We start from the raw sequence: 19,893 nt of genomic DNA on the forward strand, positions 1-19,893 counted from the left end.
TGTCCATCTCTGAAGAAAATCCCACCCAGATTCACCCCCACCCCTATCCTTTCACTGCATTTCCCACCTTAGACACCGTAGGCAATTTAGCACAGCCAATCCACCTAACCTGCACCTTTTGGACTGAGAGGAAAACCGGAGCACCCGGAGGAACTGATGTAGACAATGGGAGAATGTGCAAATTCCACAGACAGTTGCCCGAGGCTGGATCTGAACTCAGGTCCCCAATCCTGTGAGGCAGCAACGCTAACCACTGAGCCACCGTACCACTCATCATTAATCTCTTAATTCCAGATATTTACTGAATTCAAATTCGACCATCTGTCACGGAGAGATTCAAACCAGGGTCCCTGGAACATTATCTGGATCTGCGGATGAACAGTCCAGTGATAATACCACTAAGCCATCGCATCCCCTGCGCTGAGAAGGGAATTTCCCATCTCCCTACCCCTCCCCAGTCCTGGTGGAGGGTCCCGACCCGAAACGTCGACATTCTTGCACCTCCAATACTGCCTGTGCTGCTGTGTTCACCGAGCTACGCCCTGTTTTAGCTTGTGACTGCAGCTCTTGGCATCTTTGAAGCCCCACATTCCACCTCCAACCACTTTCCCGCAGTGAACGTCGTCGATCCACAAGCGGGAGAGTGAAAATAGAGGTGGCTGGAAAAACTCAGCAGGTCTGGCAGCATCTGTGAAGAAAAAAATACACGAACAGTTCATCCACTTCACCAACACCTTCCACCCCAACCTCAAGTTCACCTGGACCATCTCCAACACATCCCTCACCTTCCTGGACCCCTCTGTCTCCATCTCAGGCAACCACCTAGAAACCGATGTCCATTTCAAGCCCACCGACTCCCACAGCTACCTAGAATACACCTCCTCCCACCCACCTTCCTGCAAAAATTCCATCCCCTATTCCCAATTCCTTTGCCTCTGCCGCATCTGCTCCCAGGATGAGGCATTCCACTCCCGCACATCCCAGATGTCTGCATTCTTCAAGGACCGCAACTTCCACCCCCACCGTGGTCAAGAACACCCTCGACCGTGTCTCCAGCATTTCCTGCAACTCATCCCTCACACCCCGCCCCCGCAATAACTGCCAAAAGAAAATACCCCCAGTCCACACATACCACCCCATTAACCTCCAGATACAATGCATCATCCTCTGACACTTCCACCATCTACAATCCAACGCCACCACCAAAGATATTTTTCCCTCTTCACCCTTGTCTGCCTTCTGGAGAGACCACTCTCTCCAGGACTCCCTTATCTGCTCCACACTCCCCTCTAACCCCACCACACCCGGCACTTTCCCCTGCAACCGCAAGAAGTGCTACACTTGCCCCCACACTTCCTCCCTCACCCCCATTCCAGGCCCCAAGTTGACTTTCCACATCAAGCAGATGTTCACCTGCACATCTGCCAATGTGGTATACTGTATCCGCTTACCTGTTGTGGCTTCCTCTACCTTGGGGAAACCAAGCGGAGGCTTGGGGACCGCTTTGCAGAACACCTCCGCTCGGTTCGCAATAAACAACTGCACCTCCCAGTTGTGAACAATTTTAACTCCCCCTCCCATTCCTTAGACAACATGTCCATCCTATGCCTCCTGCAGTGCCATAGTGATGCCCCCCGAAGGTTGCAGGAACAGCAACTCATATTCCGCTTGGGAATCCTGCAGCCCAATGGTATCAATGTGGACTTCACCAGCTTCAAAATCTCCCCTTCCCCCACCGCATCCCAAAACCAGCCCAACTCGTTCCCACGTCCCTAATCTGTTCTTCCTCCAACCTCAAGCTGCACCTCCATCACCTACCTACTAACCTCATCCCCCCCTCCTTGACCTGTCCGTCTTCCCCGGACTGACCTATCCCCTCCCTACCTCCCCACCTATACTCTCCTCTCCACCTATCTTCTTTACTCTCCATCTTAGTTCCACCTCCCCCTCTCTCCCTATTTATTCCAGAACCCTCTCCCCATCCCCCTTTTCTGATGAAGGGTCTAGGCCCGAAACGTCAGCTTTTGTGCTCCTGAGATGCTGCTGGGCCTGCTGTGTTCATCCAGCTCCACACCTTGTTATCTCTGTCTCTTTTCCTGATTTACAGCCTCCGCGACTTGTTTCGGGTCGGTTCTTCCAAGCAGGAGAGTAGTGCGCAGGCGTGGCCCCGGATGGAGTAGGGAGCATGCGCGGAGCCGTTCATGGAGGCTGGCGGATGTGTTTCGTCTTCGGTCCGGGAGCGGGTGAGGATGAGGCGGGGCCGAGGGAGCGATGGATCCGGCCGGCGGGTGGGCGGGTATTCATACCGCGAATGCAATTTATTTACACCGTGCCCAGTTTGCACAGAGCAGAGGATGAGATGGGAGGCTTTCATCCAGAGTTGGGCCCCGAGGGAAACGGCCGCCATTGATTACGCAGGAGCCGCGGGTGGCGCTGCATCAGAGTGCATGCGCAGATACCACCGTCGGGGGGCGGGGTTTGTTTGGGCGGAGCTTGCTGCCCATTGCTTGTCCATCAACCACAGTGTGGAGCTGATGGAACAGAGCAGGTCAGGCAGCATCAGAGGAGCAGTAAAACAAATGTTTCGAGTCAGGACCCTTCCTCAGAGCTGGTAGTGAGAAGGCAGATGCGGCTGTTATGCTGGGTTTTACTTTACTTAACTGTCTGAAGAGCTTTAGGGAGGGAGGAGGTTACTGGTAGGTTGCACTCAGGCAGAGATCTGCTGAGGTCTTTCTGGAGGAAGGAGGACAACTTCTTCAAGGTGGGCATCCTTTGAAAGAGGCTTCGCAGTGGGGTCATAAGTCGCTCGAAGGTGCCGAGAACTGCAGATGCTGGAGTTAGAGTCAATGCAAGTATGGAGCTGGAGGAACACAGTGGGTCAGGCAGCATCAAAGGAGTAGGAACAAGTTGAGGTTTTGGGTTCTGAAGAAGGGTCCTGACCTGAGATGTCGACTTTCCTACTCCTCTTATGCTGCCTGACCTGCTGTGTTCCTCCAAGCTGTGTTGATTCTGACACTGACTTGTCCATCAGCTGCATTAGCCCCTCACATCTGGTGTCTCATTGATGAGGCAGAGTGGAAGTAAAAGGAAACAAATCCTGCTGTCCAGATCCTACTACCTCATGGGACATCCCGTGTGTCACAAGGTCTAGGGTTGCTAAATCACATGGCAGACCAGTGGTCCCTCTTTGTTTACTAAATAACAGCCGAAAGAACTGTGGATGCTGTAAATCAGAAATAAACCTTCTGAGGAATGGTCACTCAACACGAAACGTTAACTCTGATTTGTCTGCATAGATGTTGCCAGACCTGCTGAGCTTTTCCAGCAGTTTCTATTTTTATTTCCTTCTTGATTACTGATGGTGATCGCTGTGCATGGATCCTTGGTGCCCAGCTTCGAGGGCATATTGCTGACGCCCCTAAGTAGATGGCATCCTTGAATCAAAGAACTGCTGACCACAGTGTGGGATAGTGCCCAGTGGGGAGCATGCGTGTTCATCCCGGGACAGGAGGAAGGATTGTATTCCTCCTGGATTCCATGATGGATTTTATAAACTTCGTTACACAGAGTCTTAGAAGTGGATGATTCACATGCACACAGAATACTTACCAAGACAAACATGTGTTTCACGTGAATATCTATCCTGGACAGGCAGTTGGCCTGTTTGTTTTTTTAGTCGTTCATGAGTTATGGGCAGTGCTGGTTGAGCAGACACTTATTGCCCGTACCTGCTTGCCTCTGAGAAAGTGGTGCACTGTGCTTTTGAACCGCTGCAGTTTCCTTGATGCAGGTAGACACACATTGCCATTAGGTAAGGAATTCCAGGACTTTGAAGAATTGGTGATACATTTCGAAGTCAGGATGATGAGATGCTTGGAGGGAAACTTGAAGGGGTGGTGTTCCCTTAATCTTGTTGATAATAAGTGTTGTCAGTTTGAAAGTGCTGTCCCATCCTCTTTGGTGAATGTCTGCATCACAACTTGTAGATGGTACACATTGTTGCTGCTATTGAGTGTTGGTGGAGGAGAGAGTGTCTTTGAAATGTACAGCACAGAAATAGTTCAGTCCAACTCATCTATGTTGACCAGATATTCTAAATTAATCTCATCCCATTTGCCAGCATTTGACCCATATCTGTCTAAAGCCTTCCTTTTCATATACCATTCGGATGCCTTTTAAATGTTGTAATTATGAATGGTTGTAGATGTGCTAATTAAGTGGGCCTCTTTGTCTTGAATGATATCAGGCTTCTTGAGAGTTATTGGAGTTGCACGCAACTAGACAATTGGCAAGTTTTCCATCTCACTCTCGGGTTGGGCCTTCTAGATGGTGGACAGTCTTTGGAGAGTCAGGAGGTGAGTTACACTCTGCAGGATTTCTGGTTCTTTGGAGAGTCAGGAGGTGAGTTACATTCTGCAGGATTTCTGGTTCTTTGACCTGCTGTTCTAGGCACACCACTTATATGGCTAAGCCTGTTTAGTTATTGGGGAACAGCAATCCCCAGGAAGTTGTTGTGGGGTGTTTGGTAATTATAATGCCATTGAATTTCAGATGCACTGGTTGGATTCTTTCTTGTTGGGCATGGCCATTGTTTGGCACTTGTGTGGTGCAAATAAACTTCCCACATGTCAACCCAAAACCTGGATATTGCCCAACGCTTGTTGCATTTGTACATGGACTGATTCAGTATCTGAGGAGTTGCAAATGGTATTGAACATTGTGCAGTCATCAGCGAATATCTCAACTTCTGACCTTATGGTGGAGAGAAGATCATTGATGAAGCACTAAAGATAGTTGGGTGTAAGAGATGATGGTGAGGAACTGTCCTGGAGTTGAGACAACTGACCCCAAACAACCATGACCATCTTCCTTTTTGTCAAGTATGATTCCCTCCTGCAGGAATTATCACTGATTCCCATCGACTCCAGTTTTACTAGGATTTCTTCATACCAAGGCCAGTGACTCTCACATCACCTCTGGAATTCAGTTCTTTTGTCATATTTGATGAAGGCTGTAATGAAGTCAGGAGCTGAGTGGTCCTGACAGAACCCAAACTGCTTGTGATTGAACAAGTTATTGCTCAGCAAGTGTAGCTTGATCGCACTATTAATGACACCTTCCATGACGTTACTGCTGATGCGTGGATTGAAGAGGTGATAATTGATTTGATTTATTGTTGTCACATGTACCTAGGTACAGTGAAAAATTTTGTTTTACATGCAACAGTCAGGTCATACCATTCAAAGTGCATCAGAGCAATGGAACAAAACGAGGAGTACACTGTTATGGCTGCAGAGAAAGTGCAGAAATAGTGAGATCAACGTTAAATTTAAAATTTGAGTCCATTCAGAAGTCTAGTAACGGCAGGGAAGAAGCTGTTCTTGAATCTGTTAGTACGTGTGTATAAGCTTTTGTATTTTCTGCCTGACAGAAGAGGTTAGAAGTGATTATAACGGCGATGAGAGGGGTCTTTGATTATGTTGGCTGCCTTTCCAGGACAGTGAAAAGTGTAGATAGAGTCAATGGATGGAAGGTTAGCTTGCGTGATGGACTGGGCTGTGTTCGCAACTCTCTGTAATTTTTTATGGACCCGGGCAGAGCGGTTGCTCTACCAAACGGTGATGCATCCGGATAGAATGCTTTGTATGGTACATCTCTCAAAATTCCTAAGAGTTTTTACGGACACGCCGAAGTTCCTTAGCATCCTGAGGCAGAAGAGTTGACTGTCACATCAGCGTGGGTGGACCAGGACAGATTGTTGGTGATCATCATTCCTAGGAACTTGATGCTACTGGCGAACCCATCACTGAAGTAGACAGGGGTGTGTCAGGTTAGATTTGTCCTATTTTTTTTTGGTGTACATTCATTCCTCCTGGTGCAGGGTTGAGCGCACATGTTTCCTGCTGCAAATTGCCCCTGGCCACAGTCGGCAGCCTCTATATTTGAAGATGACGTATACTCAGGTTTCATAAATTTCTGCCCTGCGTCTTCACGTGATCAAACAGTGTGACCTGGAGGTTTTGGTGTTCACTTAGACCTCTGCTCCCCTGGTTCTTCCAGATGGCAGAGGCTGAATGTCTGAGACATCCTGTGGACCCGCTGGTTGAATTGTATTGAATTGATCTTGGGTCCCGAGATGTAGACGATATTAAACATGTCTTTCTTGGTCTGACTATCTACCTCACTCCTTTTTGTGTTCCACCATTGCCTCATCACAAAAATCTGAGTTTCACTTAGCCCAGACTATGTGGAACACGCCCCTCCCTGAAGGACACTTTGAGTTGTTTTATGTCAATCCAGTAGCTTTCACTCACGGTCACTTTTTCCTCGGATGGCCCCACAATTACCAGATTTATTCAGCTCAATAACAGAAACTGCCTTTGTGAGTCCTTTCTGACTTTCTTTTTCATTTTAAATTGGCTTAACAGGGCTTTAGAAAGGGAAAATTTGCTGTCAGCATACTCAAACTGAACACTTGCCCCGTGTTTTCACAGAATCGGCCCTGTTATCTTAAATGAGGATGAAAAACAGAATGGGAGAAATAGATGAGGAGAAACAGAGTGGCAGAAACAGCTGAGGAGAACATGAATACGACTGAATTTTGAATATGGAAGGAAATAACACTGTTCACAACGGGGAGAAACCGTACACGTGTCCTCTGTGTGGACGCGGTTTCAGCCGATTATCTGGCCTCTCAAAACATAAATGCAGTCAGGATGGGGAGAAACCGTGGAAGTGTGGGGACTGTGGGAAGGGATTCCAGTACCCTGGCCAACTGGAAATCCACCGGCGCAGTCACACTGGGGAGCGGCCGTTCACCTGCTCGGACTGCGGGAAGGAATTCGCTCGGTTGTCCACTCTGCTGACACACCAGCGAGTTCACACCGACAAGAGACCTTTCAAATGTCCAGACTGCGGGAAGTGCCATAAAAGTTCCGGGGAACTGATGTCCCACCAGCTTGTTCACACCGACGAGAGACCGTTCAGGTGCTCTCACTGCGGGACTGGCTTCAAACGGTCGTCTCAACTCATTGTGCACGAGCGCATTCACACAGGAGAGAGGCCCTTCACGTGTTCGATGTGTGGGAAGGGATTCACTCAGTCAACCCACCTGCTGAAACACCAGCGAATTCACACCGGGGAGAGGCCGTTCACCTGCGCCGTGTGTGGGAAAGGGTTCACTCGGTCCTCCAACCTTCTGACGCACCAGCGAGTTCACACTGGGGAGAGACCTTTCAATTGTCCAGACTGCGGGAAGTGCTTTAAAAGTTCCAGTGAACTAATGCGCCATCAACGTGTTCACACTGACGAGAGACCGTTCAGGTGTTCTCACTGTGGAACTGGCTTCACACGATCATCTGACCTCACTGTACACCAGCGAATTCACACTGGGGAGAGGCCGTTCACCTGCTCCAAGTGTGGGAAGGGATTCACTAAGTTATCCAACTTGTTGGCGCACCAGCGTATACACAATTAAGTGCTACGTTTGGATTTTTCTATGAATTACATCCAGAACTTGAACTACGTTTTGGAGTCTGTTTCTGCTGTTGTTAATAATCTCTAGCCCAGTTATCGGTATTATTATTCAGGTAAACATCAAATCAGTGTTTTAAATACAGTATATTGAATCTTTTTGAAGTGCGCTGTCTTTCCCCTGGCTCTGCCATCCTCACCACCAACAACAAGTGTGAGGACCTCATGGAACATCCTTGTCACTAAGATTGAGACAAGTTGATCCACTGCTTCTGCTGCTTCCCTCTCTTCCACTGGCCTACTTGGCCAAACTATCATGAACATTTATGTTTGTCCAAGCCTTAAATTCACACAGAGACGTACAGCACAGAAGCAAGCACTTCGGTCCAACTTATCCGTGCTGACCAGGATTCCTGGACTGAACTGGTCCCATTTGCCTGCATTTGGCCCATAGCCCTTTAAATCTTTCTTGTCTGTGTACCTGTCCAAATGTCTTCTAAATGTTGTAATTGTACTCACCTCTACCACTTCCTCTGGCAGCTCATTTTATTATGCACCACCCTCTGTGTGAAAAGGTTGCCCTTCAGGTCCCTTTTAAATCTTTCCCCTCTCACCTTAAACCTATGCCCTATAGATTTGGACTCCCTGACCCTGGGGAAAAAACCTTTGTTGTTCACCTTATCTATGCCCCTCATGATTTTATAAACCTCTGTAAAGTCACCCCTCACCTTCCTATACTCCTGGGAGAAAAGCCCAGCCTATCTAGCCCCTCCTTATAGAACTCAACCCCCCCCCCCTCCCCCGCCAAAGTCTTGGTAACTTCTTTTTGCACCTTTTTCAGTTTTTAATAACATTCTTCTGACAGCAGTGCAACCAGTATTGTACGCAGTACTCCAATTGCATGTCACTAATGTTTGAAACAGCTGTTCTTTGACATCTCAACTCCTGTAACTCAATGCTCTGACTGATATGCCAAATGTTTTCTTCACCACCCTGTCTACCTGTCATGCCACTCGATTCAAGTACACTTTCCATTGCCCTACCGTTAGCTATGTATGTCTTGACTTGGTTTGTCATGCCAAAATACAACACATCACATTTATCTGAACTAAACATCTTTGTCCATTCAGTGTCTGTATACACCGGTGAGTTCATACAGGGGAGAGAGCATTCAAATCAGCTTGACAAGAATTGTACACGTATAGTTGGTGATGGCGCACTTGCTGTGGTCCCAACTCCGTCCATCTGCTCTCACTGCAGGAAGAAGTTTGGGTGATTGAGGAACCTGTAGCAACACTGGGGAGAGGTCACTCTCCTGCTCCATGTATCAGAAGAGATTCACTAATTCTCCGACCTGATTGCGCACCAGTCAGTTCACAATGTTGTAAGATCTTTCAAATGGATTTCAGCGATTTTTTTATCCAATGTCCTGTCAAGCTGGTCTCCAATCAACACGTTCACATTGACAAGAGACTGTTAGGTCCTCTCATTGCAGGGCCGTGTTCAACTCACTGAACGTCAGTGAGTGCATGCTGGGGAGAGGCCAAGTGTGGGCAGGGATTCAGTCAGTCACCCCATTTGAATACACAAAATGTGTTTGCACCAATAAGAATCTGTTTCAAACTCCTTACTCTGAGTAGAAATTTAAAAGCACAATGTATCTGCAAAATCATAAACACATTCAGTTGCAGCAGTGTGTGCTACCTGCAAGATGAATTGCAGAAAAATTCACCAAAGATCCTCGGACAGCACCTTCCAAACCCACAACTGTTTCCATCCAGAAGAACAAGGGCAGCAGATATGTGGGAACAGTGCCACCCTGATGTTCCCTCCAAAACATTTACCATCCTGACTTGGAAATATATCGCCATTCCTTCACTGTTGCTGGATCAAAATCCCGGAATTCCCTCCGTAACGGCACTGTGGGTCTACCCTCAGCAGGTGGACTGCAGCGGTTCAAGAAGGCAGCTCACCTCCACCTTCTGAAGGGCAACTAGGAACAGGCAAAAAATGCTGGCCAGCCAGCAATGCCCACATCCCAGATGAATGAAAACATTCACACTGGTGAGAGGCTGTTCACCTGCTGCCTGTATGGGAGAGATTCACTTCGTTATCGAAGTCGGCACTGAGACACCAGTAAATTCATGAATGACTCCATTCTATCCTAATTACTGCAGGTAATGAGCCACACGGCACAGAATCATGTCCATTCTGATAGCTGTTTTGTTTTTATTAATTTGACTAATAATCCCTGCAACTGGGCTGGAGGTCAATATCCTGGACAAATGCCAAATAAATCAGCCATTCGTTACTACACTGTTGTAGGTTTCTGCCTTTTCCAGCTGACTGTTGATCAACACTTGACTGGAGCTCGAAAAGGACAACCTGGGGGTAGGATCATACAGCGGAAACTTGTCCGGACATAGTCCTCCAGGGTCACACTGAGAGGGACAAACAGCACTTTGGTCCCGCTCATCTGTTTTCACTGACAGCAAGGTCGGAGTTAATCCTGACATGAGGAAGAAATATTTCCCAGCTGTTCTCCTCCATGGTTCGCAGCTCCTAGGCGCAGAACACAAGCTCCTTTACGACTCAGTTTAGAATTAGCAAGAGCATCGGGGAATGCAGTAAACATGCTGTTAAATCTGAGAATGGGGTCCAACTGGGATCTATTTCTGACTGAAAGTGAAGCACCAAGATTTAAGTTTGCAGTCTGAAAATGCCATTTTCTGCAATTATTCTGTGAAGATTTAACATGTTTACCTGCTGTGAGTATGGGAAGGAATTCACTCCCTATCCCACCTGCTGTGACATACCAGCAAATTCACCCTGATGAGAGAACTTCTAAACTCCCAGACTGTGGGAGGTGCTATAAAATGTGCGGGGAACATATGCACCATCAACACGTTCATGCTGACGAGAGACAGTTCAGATGTTCTCTCTGCTGCGACTGGGATTAAGTGATCGCTTGACTCTGTGCATCAGTGAGTTTACACTGAGGGGGCACTATTCACCTGTTCTAAGTGTGGGAAGGGAGTCAGTCAGTCATTCCATTTGCTGAGGCACCAGTGCATTCACAAGTAGCTGCAGGGATTGGAATTTGCTGTTAATCACATACAGGGCTGAATCATGTTCATTTGTGTATGTTTGTGCTGATGTTGAAAACCTCCAGTCTACTCAGAGGTGTTAACATTGTTGGTAAAACTCAAATAAATCAGCTTTATGTTAAATACAGCGAATGCATGTTGTTTTGATTTATTTGACCCAGGTCAGTTACCTTCTCATCTGTCTTCAATGTATGCTAGCACATTCAAACTGGAGAAAAAGAGCTCATTGACTCCTAATGTGAGATTTGATCATTCTTCCACTTTACTGAGAGGCATGCCTAATTGGAATTCATCCAGTTGACCAGAAATTCCTTTTAATTCTCCGGTTCTCAACTTCAACCAAATGGAAAAGAAAGTCTATTCGGATATAAATTCAAAGAAATCCAAGTTAAGAAGAAATATAAATTAATACAGAGTTGTAATATAGAATGTTGAAGTTAGTTTATTCCAATGATATAAGAGTAATATGTCTATACAGTCAAATCTTTTAATTTTTCTGTCTTGGTTTGCCAAAGCTTTTTGTCTTACCCTTATCAGGATAATTCACATGAATGTCAAGTCAAGGGGAAAGATAATGTTTGAGCTGCATGAAAGGAGAATGCTGATTGGTTGGCATGCGGACTTTCGTGAAGACATTACTAATCACTGTAAATGCAAATGCTTCTGATGATTGCAAGAAGAAACCTGCTGTTTATCAGCAATATTCAAGTTCTGTACTACCAAACAAACAACTGCTTTTAATTTTTTAACATGGTGTCCCTCTGTTATTAACATTATCTGGTCTCAATTTCCCACATTAACTTAACCTAAAAGGAGACATAAACATACTTGTCACATCCAGTAGGCTTCTATGTCGTTTTGTCAGTTGATCAGATCAGGGGAAGCTGTGGACATTTCTGGGTCTCTAGAGATGGGAGACCCTGAGCACAAATTCAAGAGTCTCCCTCTCCACACATTAATGGGTGTTTGATTGGCTAGCCTGTTCTTTAATTCTGTTTTTTTGATCTTTAGCTTTAATAACAGAACAGTAAAATGTTCAATATATTCCCTTAATCTGATTTTGAACAAACATCTTTATGTAATTTGTATGTATCGTTTCTAAGTTTTAATACAATCTAATTTAAATACACTCTTTGGAACAATTCTGAGAGTTTAAAGCATCGTAATAACAAATAATTATTGAAAACCAAAAGAACTGTGGATGCTTGAAATCAGAATGTGTTCTAAGGAAGAGTGACTGGACCCGAAACATTAATTTCGATTTCTCTCCGCAGATGCTACCAGACCTGCTGTGGTATGCCAGTAATTTCTGTTTTTGTTTGTGAACAAATAATTATTTTTAACCCTCCAAACGTATGTACAACTAAATTTAGTGAATTATCTGTTCCCTAGATCGTGTCCAGCCACTGCATAGTTAATATTTTGAGACTAGCAATCAGAAGATCTCCAGCAATTTATGTTTATGTTTCTTTCAGATTTCCAGCATCCACAGTTCTTTGTTTTATTTGAGCATAACTTGTATGTATAATGGAGTGTTGATCAGGATAATGAAGTCGATGTGATGTACATGGATGTCCAGAAGGTATTTGATAGTCTACCATACAACGGATCTATGATCAATGCTACGATAATTGGAATAAAAGGGGCAGAAGCAACATCGACATATAACTATGTGATATGAAATAGACAGTGACAGACAGATAGATGAAGTTCAATGTGGAGAGATGTGAGGCAATTCACGTTCTGAAGATCAACACTCTCATCTCATTGCCGTATAAATATCGTGTTCCCTTTGCAGTAGTATTTCTTGTCAATTGCCCTGAGGAGCACGAGAGGAACAGCTTTGGCAAAGTTTGACTTTTTTCAACAATCAAGTTCAATACTATCAACAACTATTAAACAAAGTGTACAACTCCAAAGGTATGTAGAGTCAGAGGGACTTGGTGTAGAAGACATTAAATGTGGCAGCTTGAGAGAGTACTCAGTCTAATATGCACTACCCTAGGGGTATGGAGTGCTATGTTGAGTGTTATGCAAGCCGTTAATGTTGATCTTGCAAAAGAAACTAGCCTCAGCTGAAACGTGGCAACCCAGTTCTGGGCTCTGCATTTTAGAGAGAACATGGAGAAAGAGAGGAAACATTTCGTGAAAATACTGTAAAATTGTAAAATTTCAGTTAGAAGAAGTTAGACTGTGCTCTCTGTAGCAGTGCGCAGGCGCAGAGGTGATAGTCGAATAGAGCATGCGTGGAGTGAGTGGTGGCGAAGTGGAGAGTTTTGTTCTCGGCTCCAAAAACGTTACCAAATGAGGCCGGAAGAAGGGGCCGATGGATCAGGTGGGTGAATGGAGATGCTCTGTGAACTTCTTGTGTAAGCTGAAAAGCCGGGAAAATAATTTCCGGTGGCACCGACTGCACAGACGGAAGCGAATTGGGCGCTGGAGGCTTTCGCCCAGAGACTGGGCCCCAGGGCGGCGGCCGCCATTTTTGTTGGGGTTTATGCGGTTGTTGTATGGGTGTAAGGACGCCATATTTGTGAGGGGCAATCTCTGGAATGACTGGGAGGAGCTTGTTGCCCATTGTTCAGACAACTCGTCCCCCAAGCTGTATTAGCCTTTCATTCCGAATGTCACATTGGTGAGGCAGAGCCATGGTACAGAAGGAAGGAAAAAGAAAGAACTCCTGCTCTCCTCAATCCACTATCTCATTAGGTGTCCTGCCTCATGTGTCTAAACGTTTTGCAGCTCAGTTCAGTCATGTGAAAACACAGGGCAAAGAACTTGAATTTGAAACAGAAATCACTGGAGAAATTCGGCAGTCCTGTCAGGTCTCCTGTCAGGTCTCTGGAGAGAAAGCAGAATTAAAATTTTGAGTACAGCATTCTGAAGAAGGATTTCTGCCAGGCCTGCTGAGTTTCTCCAGTGATGTCTGTTTTTGTTCCAGAAATGCGTAACGGTGTGTCACTGTGGCAACAGTGAGGGGTAATGTACTCAAAGAAACATATATCATCATGATAAGCTAAGAGGAGAGAACGTCATGAATTCCTATCTTGGACTGTCAGGGATGGATTTTGGAAGCCACTTTTCCAGGTGATCAGAAGGGGAACATGGCCAAATAGCAGACTCGAATTTAGAGAAATGTTTGTCTCTTCTGAATGTCAACCCTGCTCACACATATTGATTTTGTAAACTTTGTTTTACAGGATATTCAAAGAGGATGTGCTGTGACATCACCCACTCCCTGGAGAGGTCCTTAACTGTGAAATTTTTCTCTGATTCCAATGCTTCTGATATCATTCCAGTTGCAGGTACAAGCTGAAAATTTTAACACTGAAAGCTGAAGTTGTTTTAGAGATGAATATTTCTGATCATTTGTCTCCAATATTGAGCTTTTGCTGTTGTGCTCTGTTATATGTGTGAGAGGTTCCACAGCTCCGGGGCTGGTGTGACTCCTTAATGTAGATCTGAGACCATCTCCATCCGTTACCCTGTCTGGTCATCTCTCTATCAATGGCTGACTTCCTCTGACAGGCTGTTACTTCTGTTGACTGTTTTAAGATGTAATTTCAACTGTTGCCCTTCCTTGACCATGTCTTTTCTCAGTCTTACAAATTTTAAATTCCCACAGTAATTTTCATAGTCAGGATTTTTTCCATGTGCTATTGTCCATTTGACTCCTACTCCTGAGCTTTTTAATGACCATCCGATTCTACAGCATTTCTATTCACCAGTGTGATGCTAGAAATACGTCCCAAAATCGATGGCTGATGTCCCTTCAGCTGTTCATGGGAGGTAATGTACTCACTGCACCCGACCAACTCCTGCTAGCAGCACCAAAAACACACACACAAATATTAGATTTGTTTCTGTGATTGAAGAACATTTGATAAATAACTGACTGTGCTAAATATTATGCTGATAGTCAATATAGGCAGTAGGGCTTGCTGTGTGGCACACTCGAGCTTACTGGAAGCTGCGTATAATAATGCACATAGTCCTCGTCTTAGCATACAGAAATAACATGTACACAAAGTGCCTCTGTTTCAAATCACCTAAACAGGTTCCAATTCTCTCATTCAGGTCTCAGGGCAATGCCTTCACTATTCAGATACCAAGCTATCTGGTTAATCTTTAAACAAAAACCTGTCAGTTATCAGCACAATGCCTTGACCAATCGGAATCCACTTGCCGACCAATCGGAATCCACTTGCCAACCAATCAGCAACTCTTGTCACATGATGAAATATTATTATTGATCGTTCGTGTGAATGTTCTGATGAATGCAAGGCAAGGTTTGATACAATGTGTCTTTTTTCAACAGTCCTTGGCCTTCTTAAACTGCTGGGGTTTGTGGAGTGATGTGATCCCACAATGCTGTTAGGTAAGGACTTGTTGCTTAATCCCCGAGCCATGAGGGAAAAGCAATGAACATCCACGTCGATGGCACAATTTTGTAGAGATAAGAGTGCTGTCAGGGAGGAATTTGTTGAGCTTGTGAATCATAGAATCGTTGCAGCGTGGATGTAGGCCATTCGGCCCATTAAGTCCACAGCGACGCTCAGAAAAGCGTCCCACCCAGATCCCTCCCCATCCAATCCCTGTAACCCTGCATTTCCCATGGCGAATCCACCTCGCCTGCACATCCCTAGACACTATGGGCAATTTAGCCTGACCAATCTATCTAAGCTGCACCTCTTCAGATGTGGGAGGAAACCAGAGCACTGAAGAAAACGCACACAGACACAGGGAGAATGTGCAAACTCCGCTCAGACAGTTGCACAAGAATGGAATCAAACCCAGGTCCCTGGCACTGTGAGGCACCAGTGCTAACCATGACATCCCTTAGAAGCTGAACGAATGGCTATGAATGCAGGAGTGATTAAGTTTGGGAATACTCAAGAGGCTGGAGTTGGACCAGTTTTAGAGATAGGAACATAGGAATTCAGAGCAGGATTGGATTGTAGAGCCAATCAATAAGATCATGGCTGAAATGGTTGTGTTTTCTCTCCTACTTTCCAGTCTTACACCATACCCCTTGATATCCTTGTCTACCAAAAATTAATGTAATTCTGCCTTGCATAAATTCAGTGACAGAGCCTTCATTCCCTTCTGGGAGAGATATCAACAGTTGTGTGACTGGAGGAGATCAGAGACATAGTGCTGGTCACAAACAGGAAGGAAAGTGAGGATAAGAATTTTATAATATGGTGCTTCTTAAGCCAGAGCCTCTATAGGCCAGCAAAAGTTGATGCGAATCAGCACGTGGACAGTAGAGTGTTGGATGATCTCAAGATTACAGGGAGGTTGAATATAGGAGGCCAGGAATGCTTTATGTGATGAAAGTTGAGTGATTTATATGTATGTATTAATATCTTTGCATTTCTAAGTATTAGTTACTTCAGTGACATTTTTAAAAAAATAAAGTCGGGGCCAGAGAATCTTTGAGGAACGTTGAACTAAACCACTGTTACGCAGAGAGCAAGTGGCTGCAGAGTTTGAAAGTAAAGTTGCTCATACTGTCGTGGCTTATGACAGGTAGAGTAAACATTGAGAACCATTAGTTTGTTTCAGTCCAGAATAATCAAGGACTAACTTCTTATTTTCTTATTTAGAAAATCCAGAGTTGTTTTGGGCAGTTTGAAGGAGACCTGATTGGGGTCAGAAGCAAATAGTTTCTCTTCTAAAAATAGATTTTTCATAGATTTTAGGATATAATTAACTTTGGTGGAAGTTTAGCTCGGCAGCTTTGAGAAGGCGAGTTTTGTTAGAAATCAGTAGGTTATTAGAAACAGAAGTTTAAGCTGTCAGCATTATAAGCATTCATGTTTGAAGATTGCACAGTTTGAACACTGGTGTTACAGTTATGAACACTCTGATTCGACCACAAAACATTTACCAGGGAGGGAGTTGGAATCAAGGTGGGGAGGGAATGGAGTTTAGAGTGGAAACTGAAGATAATGGCTTCAGTCGTCCTGATATGTGGAGTAAATTTCTGCTCATCCAGTACTGGTGGTCAGACAAGTCAGGGTGGTGTACAAACTGGAGGGAGTTGGAGTTCGTGATGTTTACATACAATTGGTCTTTCTAGGGGCTGGAGTTTGAGGGCTTTGTAGATTCTATCATAGTACTGATTGAGTTATAGAAGAACAAAGTAAATGAAAACTGACACTTTTGCCTTCTCTGTCTCTCTCTCTCATTTTCTATTTCTAAACCCTTTCACTTCTCTAAAGGACATCAGTGAACAGGTTGGGTTTGTGTGTCAATCCAGCAACTTTCATAATTACTTTTTCCTTGTGCTATCCTCACAAATTGCCAAGATTTGTTCAGATTAATTTCACAATCTGCCTTTTGTATTTTGAGTGTTGTCTCACTCCCTTTTGTTTCCTGTTTTAAACCAGTTTCACCAAATGTTTGAAGAGGCGGGTTTGCACTGTACAGACGGGTTCTGATAGCATCACCGAGGAGCCTGAATTGTATTTTGAACATGGAAGGAAAAAGCAGCATTTCCAGTGGGGAGAAACCATGGAAATGTGGAGACTGTGGGATGGGGTTCAATTACCCATCTGTGCTTGAAAGGCATCAGCGAAGTCACACTGGGGAGAGGCCATTCACCTGCTCAGACTGTGGGAAGGGATTTGCTCGGTCTTCTACCCTAATGAGACACCAAAGAGTTCACACTGGGGAGAGGCTGTTCACCTGCTCTGACTGCGGGAAGGGATTCACTCAGTTATACCACCTGCTGACACACCAGCGAGTTCACACTGGGGAGAGGCCATTCAGCTGCTCTGAGTGTGGGAAAGGATTCACTCAGTTATCCCATCTGCTGCTACACCAGCGGGTCCATACTGGGGAGAGGCCTTTTAAATGCCCTGACTGTGGGAAGTCCTTTAAAAGTTCCAGGGACCTGATGCGTCATCAACATGTTCACACTGATGAGAGACCTTTTAAATGTTCAGACTGTGGGAAGTGCTATAAAGGTTCCACAGAACTGATATGCCATCAGCGTTTTCACACTGATGAGAGACCATTCAGGTGCTCTCACTGTGGGTCTGGGTTCAGAACATCTTCACAGCTGACTGTACACCAGCGAGTTCACACTGGGGAGAGACCATTCATCTGCTCCGTCTGTGGGAAGAGATTCACTCAGTCATCCAACCTGCTGAAACACCAGCGAGTTCACACCGGTGAGCGACCTTTCACCTGCTTAGTGTGTGGAAAGGGATTCAGTCAGTCAACCACCCTGCTGACACATCAGCGAGTTCACACTGGGGAGAGGCCATTTGCCTGCTCCGAGTGCGGGAAGGGATTTGCTGATTCGTCCACTCTGCGGGCACACCAGCGAGTTCATACCGGGGAGAGGCCTTTCACCTGCTCCCAGTGTGGGAAGGGATTCACTCAGCTATTCCACCTGCGGAGACACCAGCGAGTTCACACCGGGGAGAGACCGTTCTCCTGCTCTGAGTGTGGGAAGGGATTCACTCAGTCATCCCACCTGTTGAAACACCAGCGTGTCCATGAGGAGCTGCAGTGATTGGATTTAGCTGTCAATTGTATTAATCGCACAATCCTCCAGATTGGGGCAAGGAGCAGTTTAGTAATTGATGTATGCTGCTGAGTATTAACAGATTCAAACAGCCGAGTGAAACTCTCTCTTCCTCAAGTCCTCAAAAACATTGCATAAATTATTACAGCTGAAATATTATGGTATAAGGAGCAAAAGGTTTAAGGCAAAGACTTTCCCCACATTGAAGTGTTGTCAACAGTGTGGTTCTGAAGGCACATGTAGCGTGAAAGTATGGTAAAGAGGAGTAGAGCTGCTTAGGAACCAGAAAGGAAATTCACTTAATGAAGCAGGGAACATAACAGAGGGGAGTGCAGTGAAGGGGTGGGGGGAATGTCAGTTGAGGTGGGGTCATGAGGAAAAGGAGGTCAGTTAGAATATTGGATCTGGGGGTGGATGTTGTTGAGTCTGACAGGGCTGGGGTGGGTGTTTGGAGCAGTTGAGCAGGGGGATGTCATGTTGGTAGATGGAGATGTTTTTGAATCTTGGGTGTCTTGAGGGTGTAGTTGAGTGGTCCAGTGATGCGTCAGTTTAAAAATTATGAGTTTGAGCTGGTTATAATCTCATTTTTTCTGAGTAGCTATTATCCTTAAGTCAGTTCAGACCTCGCTCTTTCGGTCACTGTCAGCATCTCCAACAGTGCAGGATACTTTCAGACTCTGTTTGTATCTCTGACATTGCAGAACACTCTGTCTCCGTGAGCACCTCTGACAGTGCAGGACTCTCTTAATCTCTGTCAGCACCTCTTAAGTGTACAGGATTCTGTTTTTCTGTGCAAGTGTTGGATAAGATAGTGGTACTTAGGTTAAAGAGTGGAATTTGACCCCTCAAACTTCCAATGCAGTGGTTATAGTGCAAATAACAGTGAAAGCAGTTCAAACAATTGAACTGAACAGAATGAATGGGAGGATTAGAGGATATTTGTAAAGTAATTTATTTGATCGAGGAGAGGTTGAGATCTGCAAATCAGTACCTGAACCAGTGGGGAAAAGAGAAATTCCCGTTGGATTAAAGAGGAAGATACTTGAAAAGCCATTTGAGGTATTGGGATGATACCCAGCCAGATATTTATTGAATTTGAGAAAGAAACAGAAATATTGTAGAATCAGTGATTTTGTTCATTGAAGCTAGAGTAAACTTGCAAAAGTGTGAAAAAACTCATGACTCTGGGAGAATTCAGTTGCATTCCAGTAACAATTAAATCCTACCTAGATGACTACTCCTAAGTACGGAACTGAAGCAACAGTAGTTTGAGCAGAAGCAGATGATATTTCTCACAGGCTGTGAAGTGGTCAAATTTTGGCTCATGGAAAACCACAGAGTAGCTGGAGGAATAAACAAGGAATCTTGGAATTTCCAGCATCTGCAGTTCCCGTTATCTCGGAATAAACAAGGATATGGTTTTCAGAAAAAGGCAGAAGCTTTTCCAAGTAATACAAGGGAGAATACAGTGAATGTAAGTAATGTTAGGGCATGTAAAAGCAGTTTGTTGGAAGCAGAATGGCAAAATAGTGAAGTAATAGGAACACTTCCAAACAGTACCAGGAAAGGAATTTGGATGTTAAACCAGTGGCACTGATGCATGTGACAGGAATTTCCACAAAGACCTGGTACAAGGAGAAGTACTTGTGTGTCCTCATCAGTAACAGACGCTAGTGAGAAGAGCCAATATCCAGTAAAATTGCCAAATACGGTGCTTCAGTAGTTGGAAAGTACCGAGATCTCAAAATGATCTTGAAGAGTTAATTTCAGTTG

General features: G+C 45.1%; 1 protein-coding gene across 1 annotated transcript in view; it reads left to right on the plus strand.

Annotated features, from left to right (window-relative positions):
- Nucleotides 1–19,486, plus strand: part of LOC125449063 (zinc finger protein 850-like) — a 55,098-nt gene extending 35,612 nt beyond the window's left edge. Inside the window, exons 16-21 of the mRNA XM_059641832.1 lie at nt 6,606–7,475; nt 9,799–9,864; nt 13,781–13,885; nt 15,666–15,759; nt 16,053–16,112; nt 16,995–19,486. Of these exons, the coding sequence (XP_059497815.1) occupies nt 6,606–7,475; nt 9,799–9,864; nt 13,781–13,885; nt 15,666–15,759; nt 16,053–16,112; nt 16,995–18,108 (2,309 nt within the window). The 3' untranslated portion in view covers nt 18,109–19,486. The remainder of the gene's footprint in view (nt 1–6,605; nt 7,476–9,798; nt 9,865–13,780; nt 13,886–15,665; nt 15,760–16,052; nt 16,113–16,994) is intronic.
- The last annotated feature ends 407 nt before the right edge of the window (nt 19,487–19,893 follow it).

This window comes from Stegostoma tigrinum, chromosome 43, assembly GCF_030684315.1.
Source record: "Stegostoma tigrinum isolate sSteTig4 chromosome 43, sSteTig4.hap1, whole genome shotgun sequence".
Classification (NCBI taxonomy): Eukaryota; Metazoa; Chordata; class Chondrichthyes; order Orectolobiformes; family Stegostomatidae; genus Stegostoma; species Stegostoma tigrinum.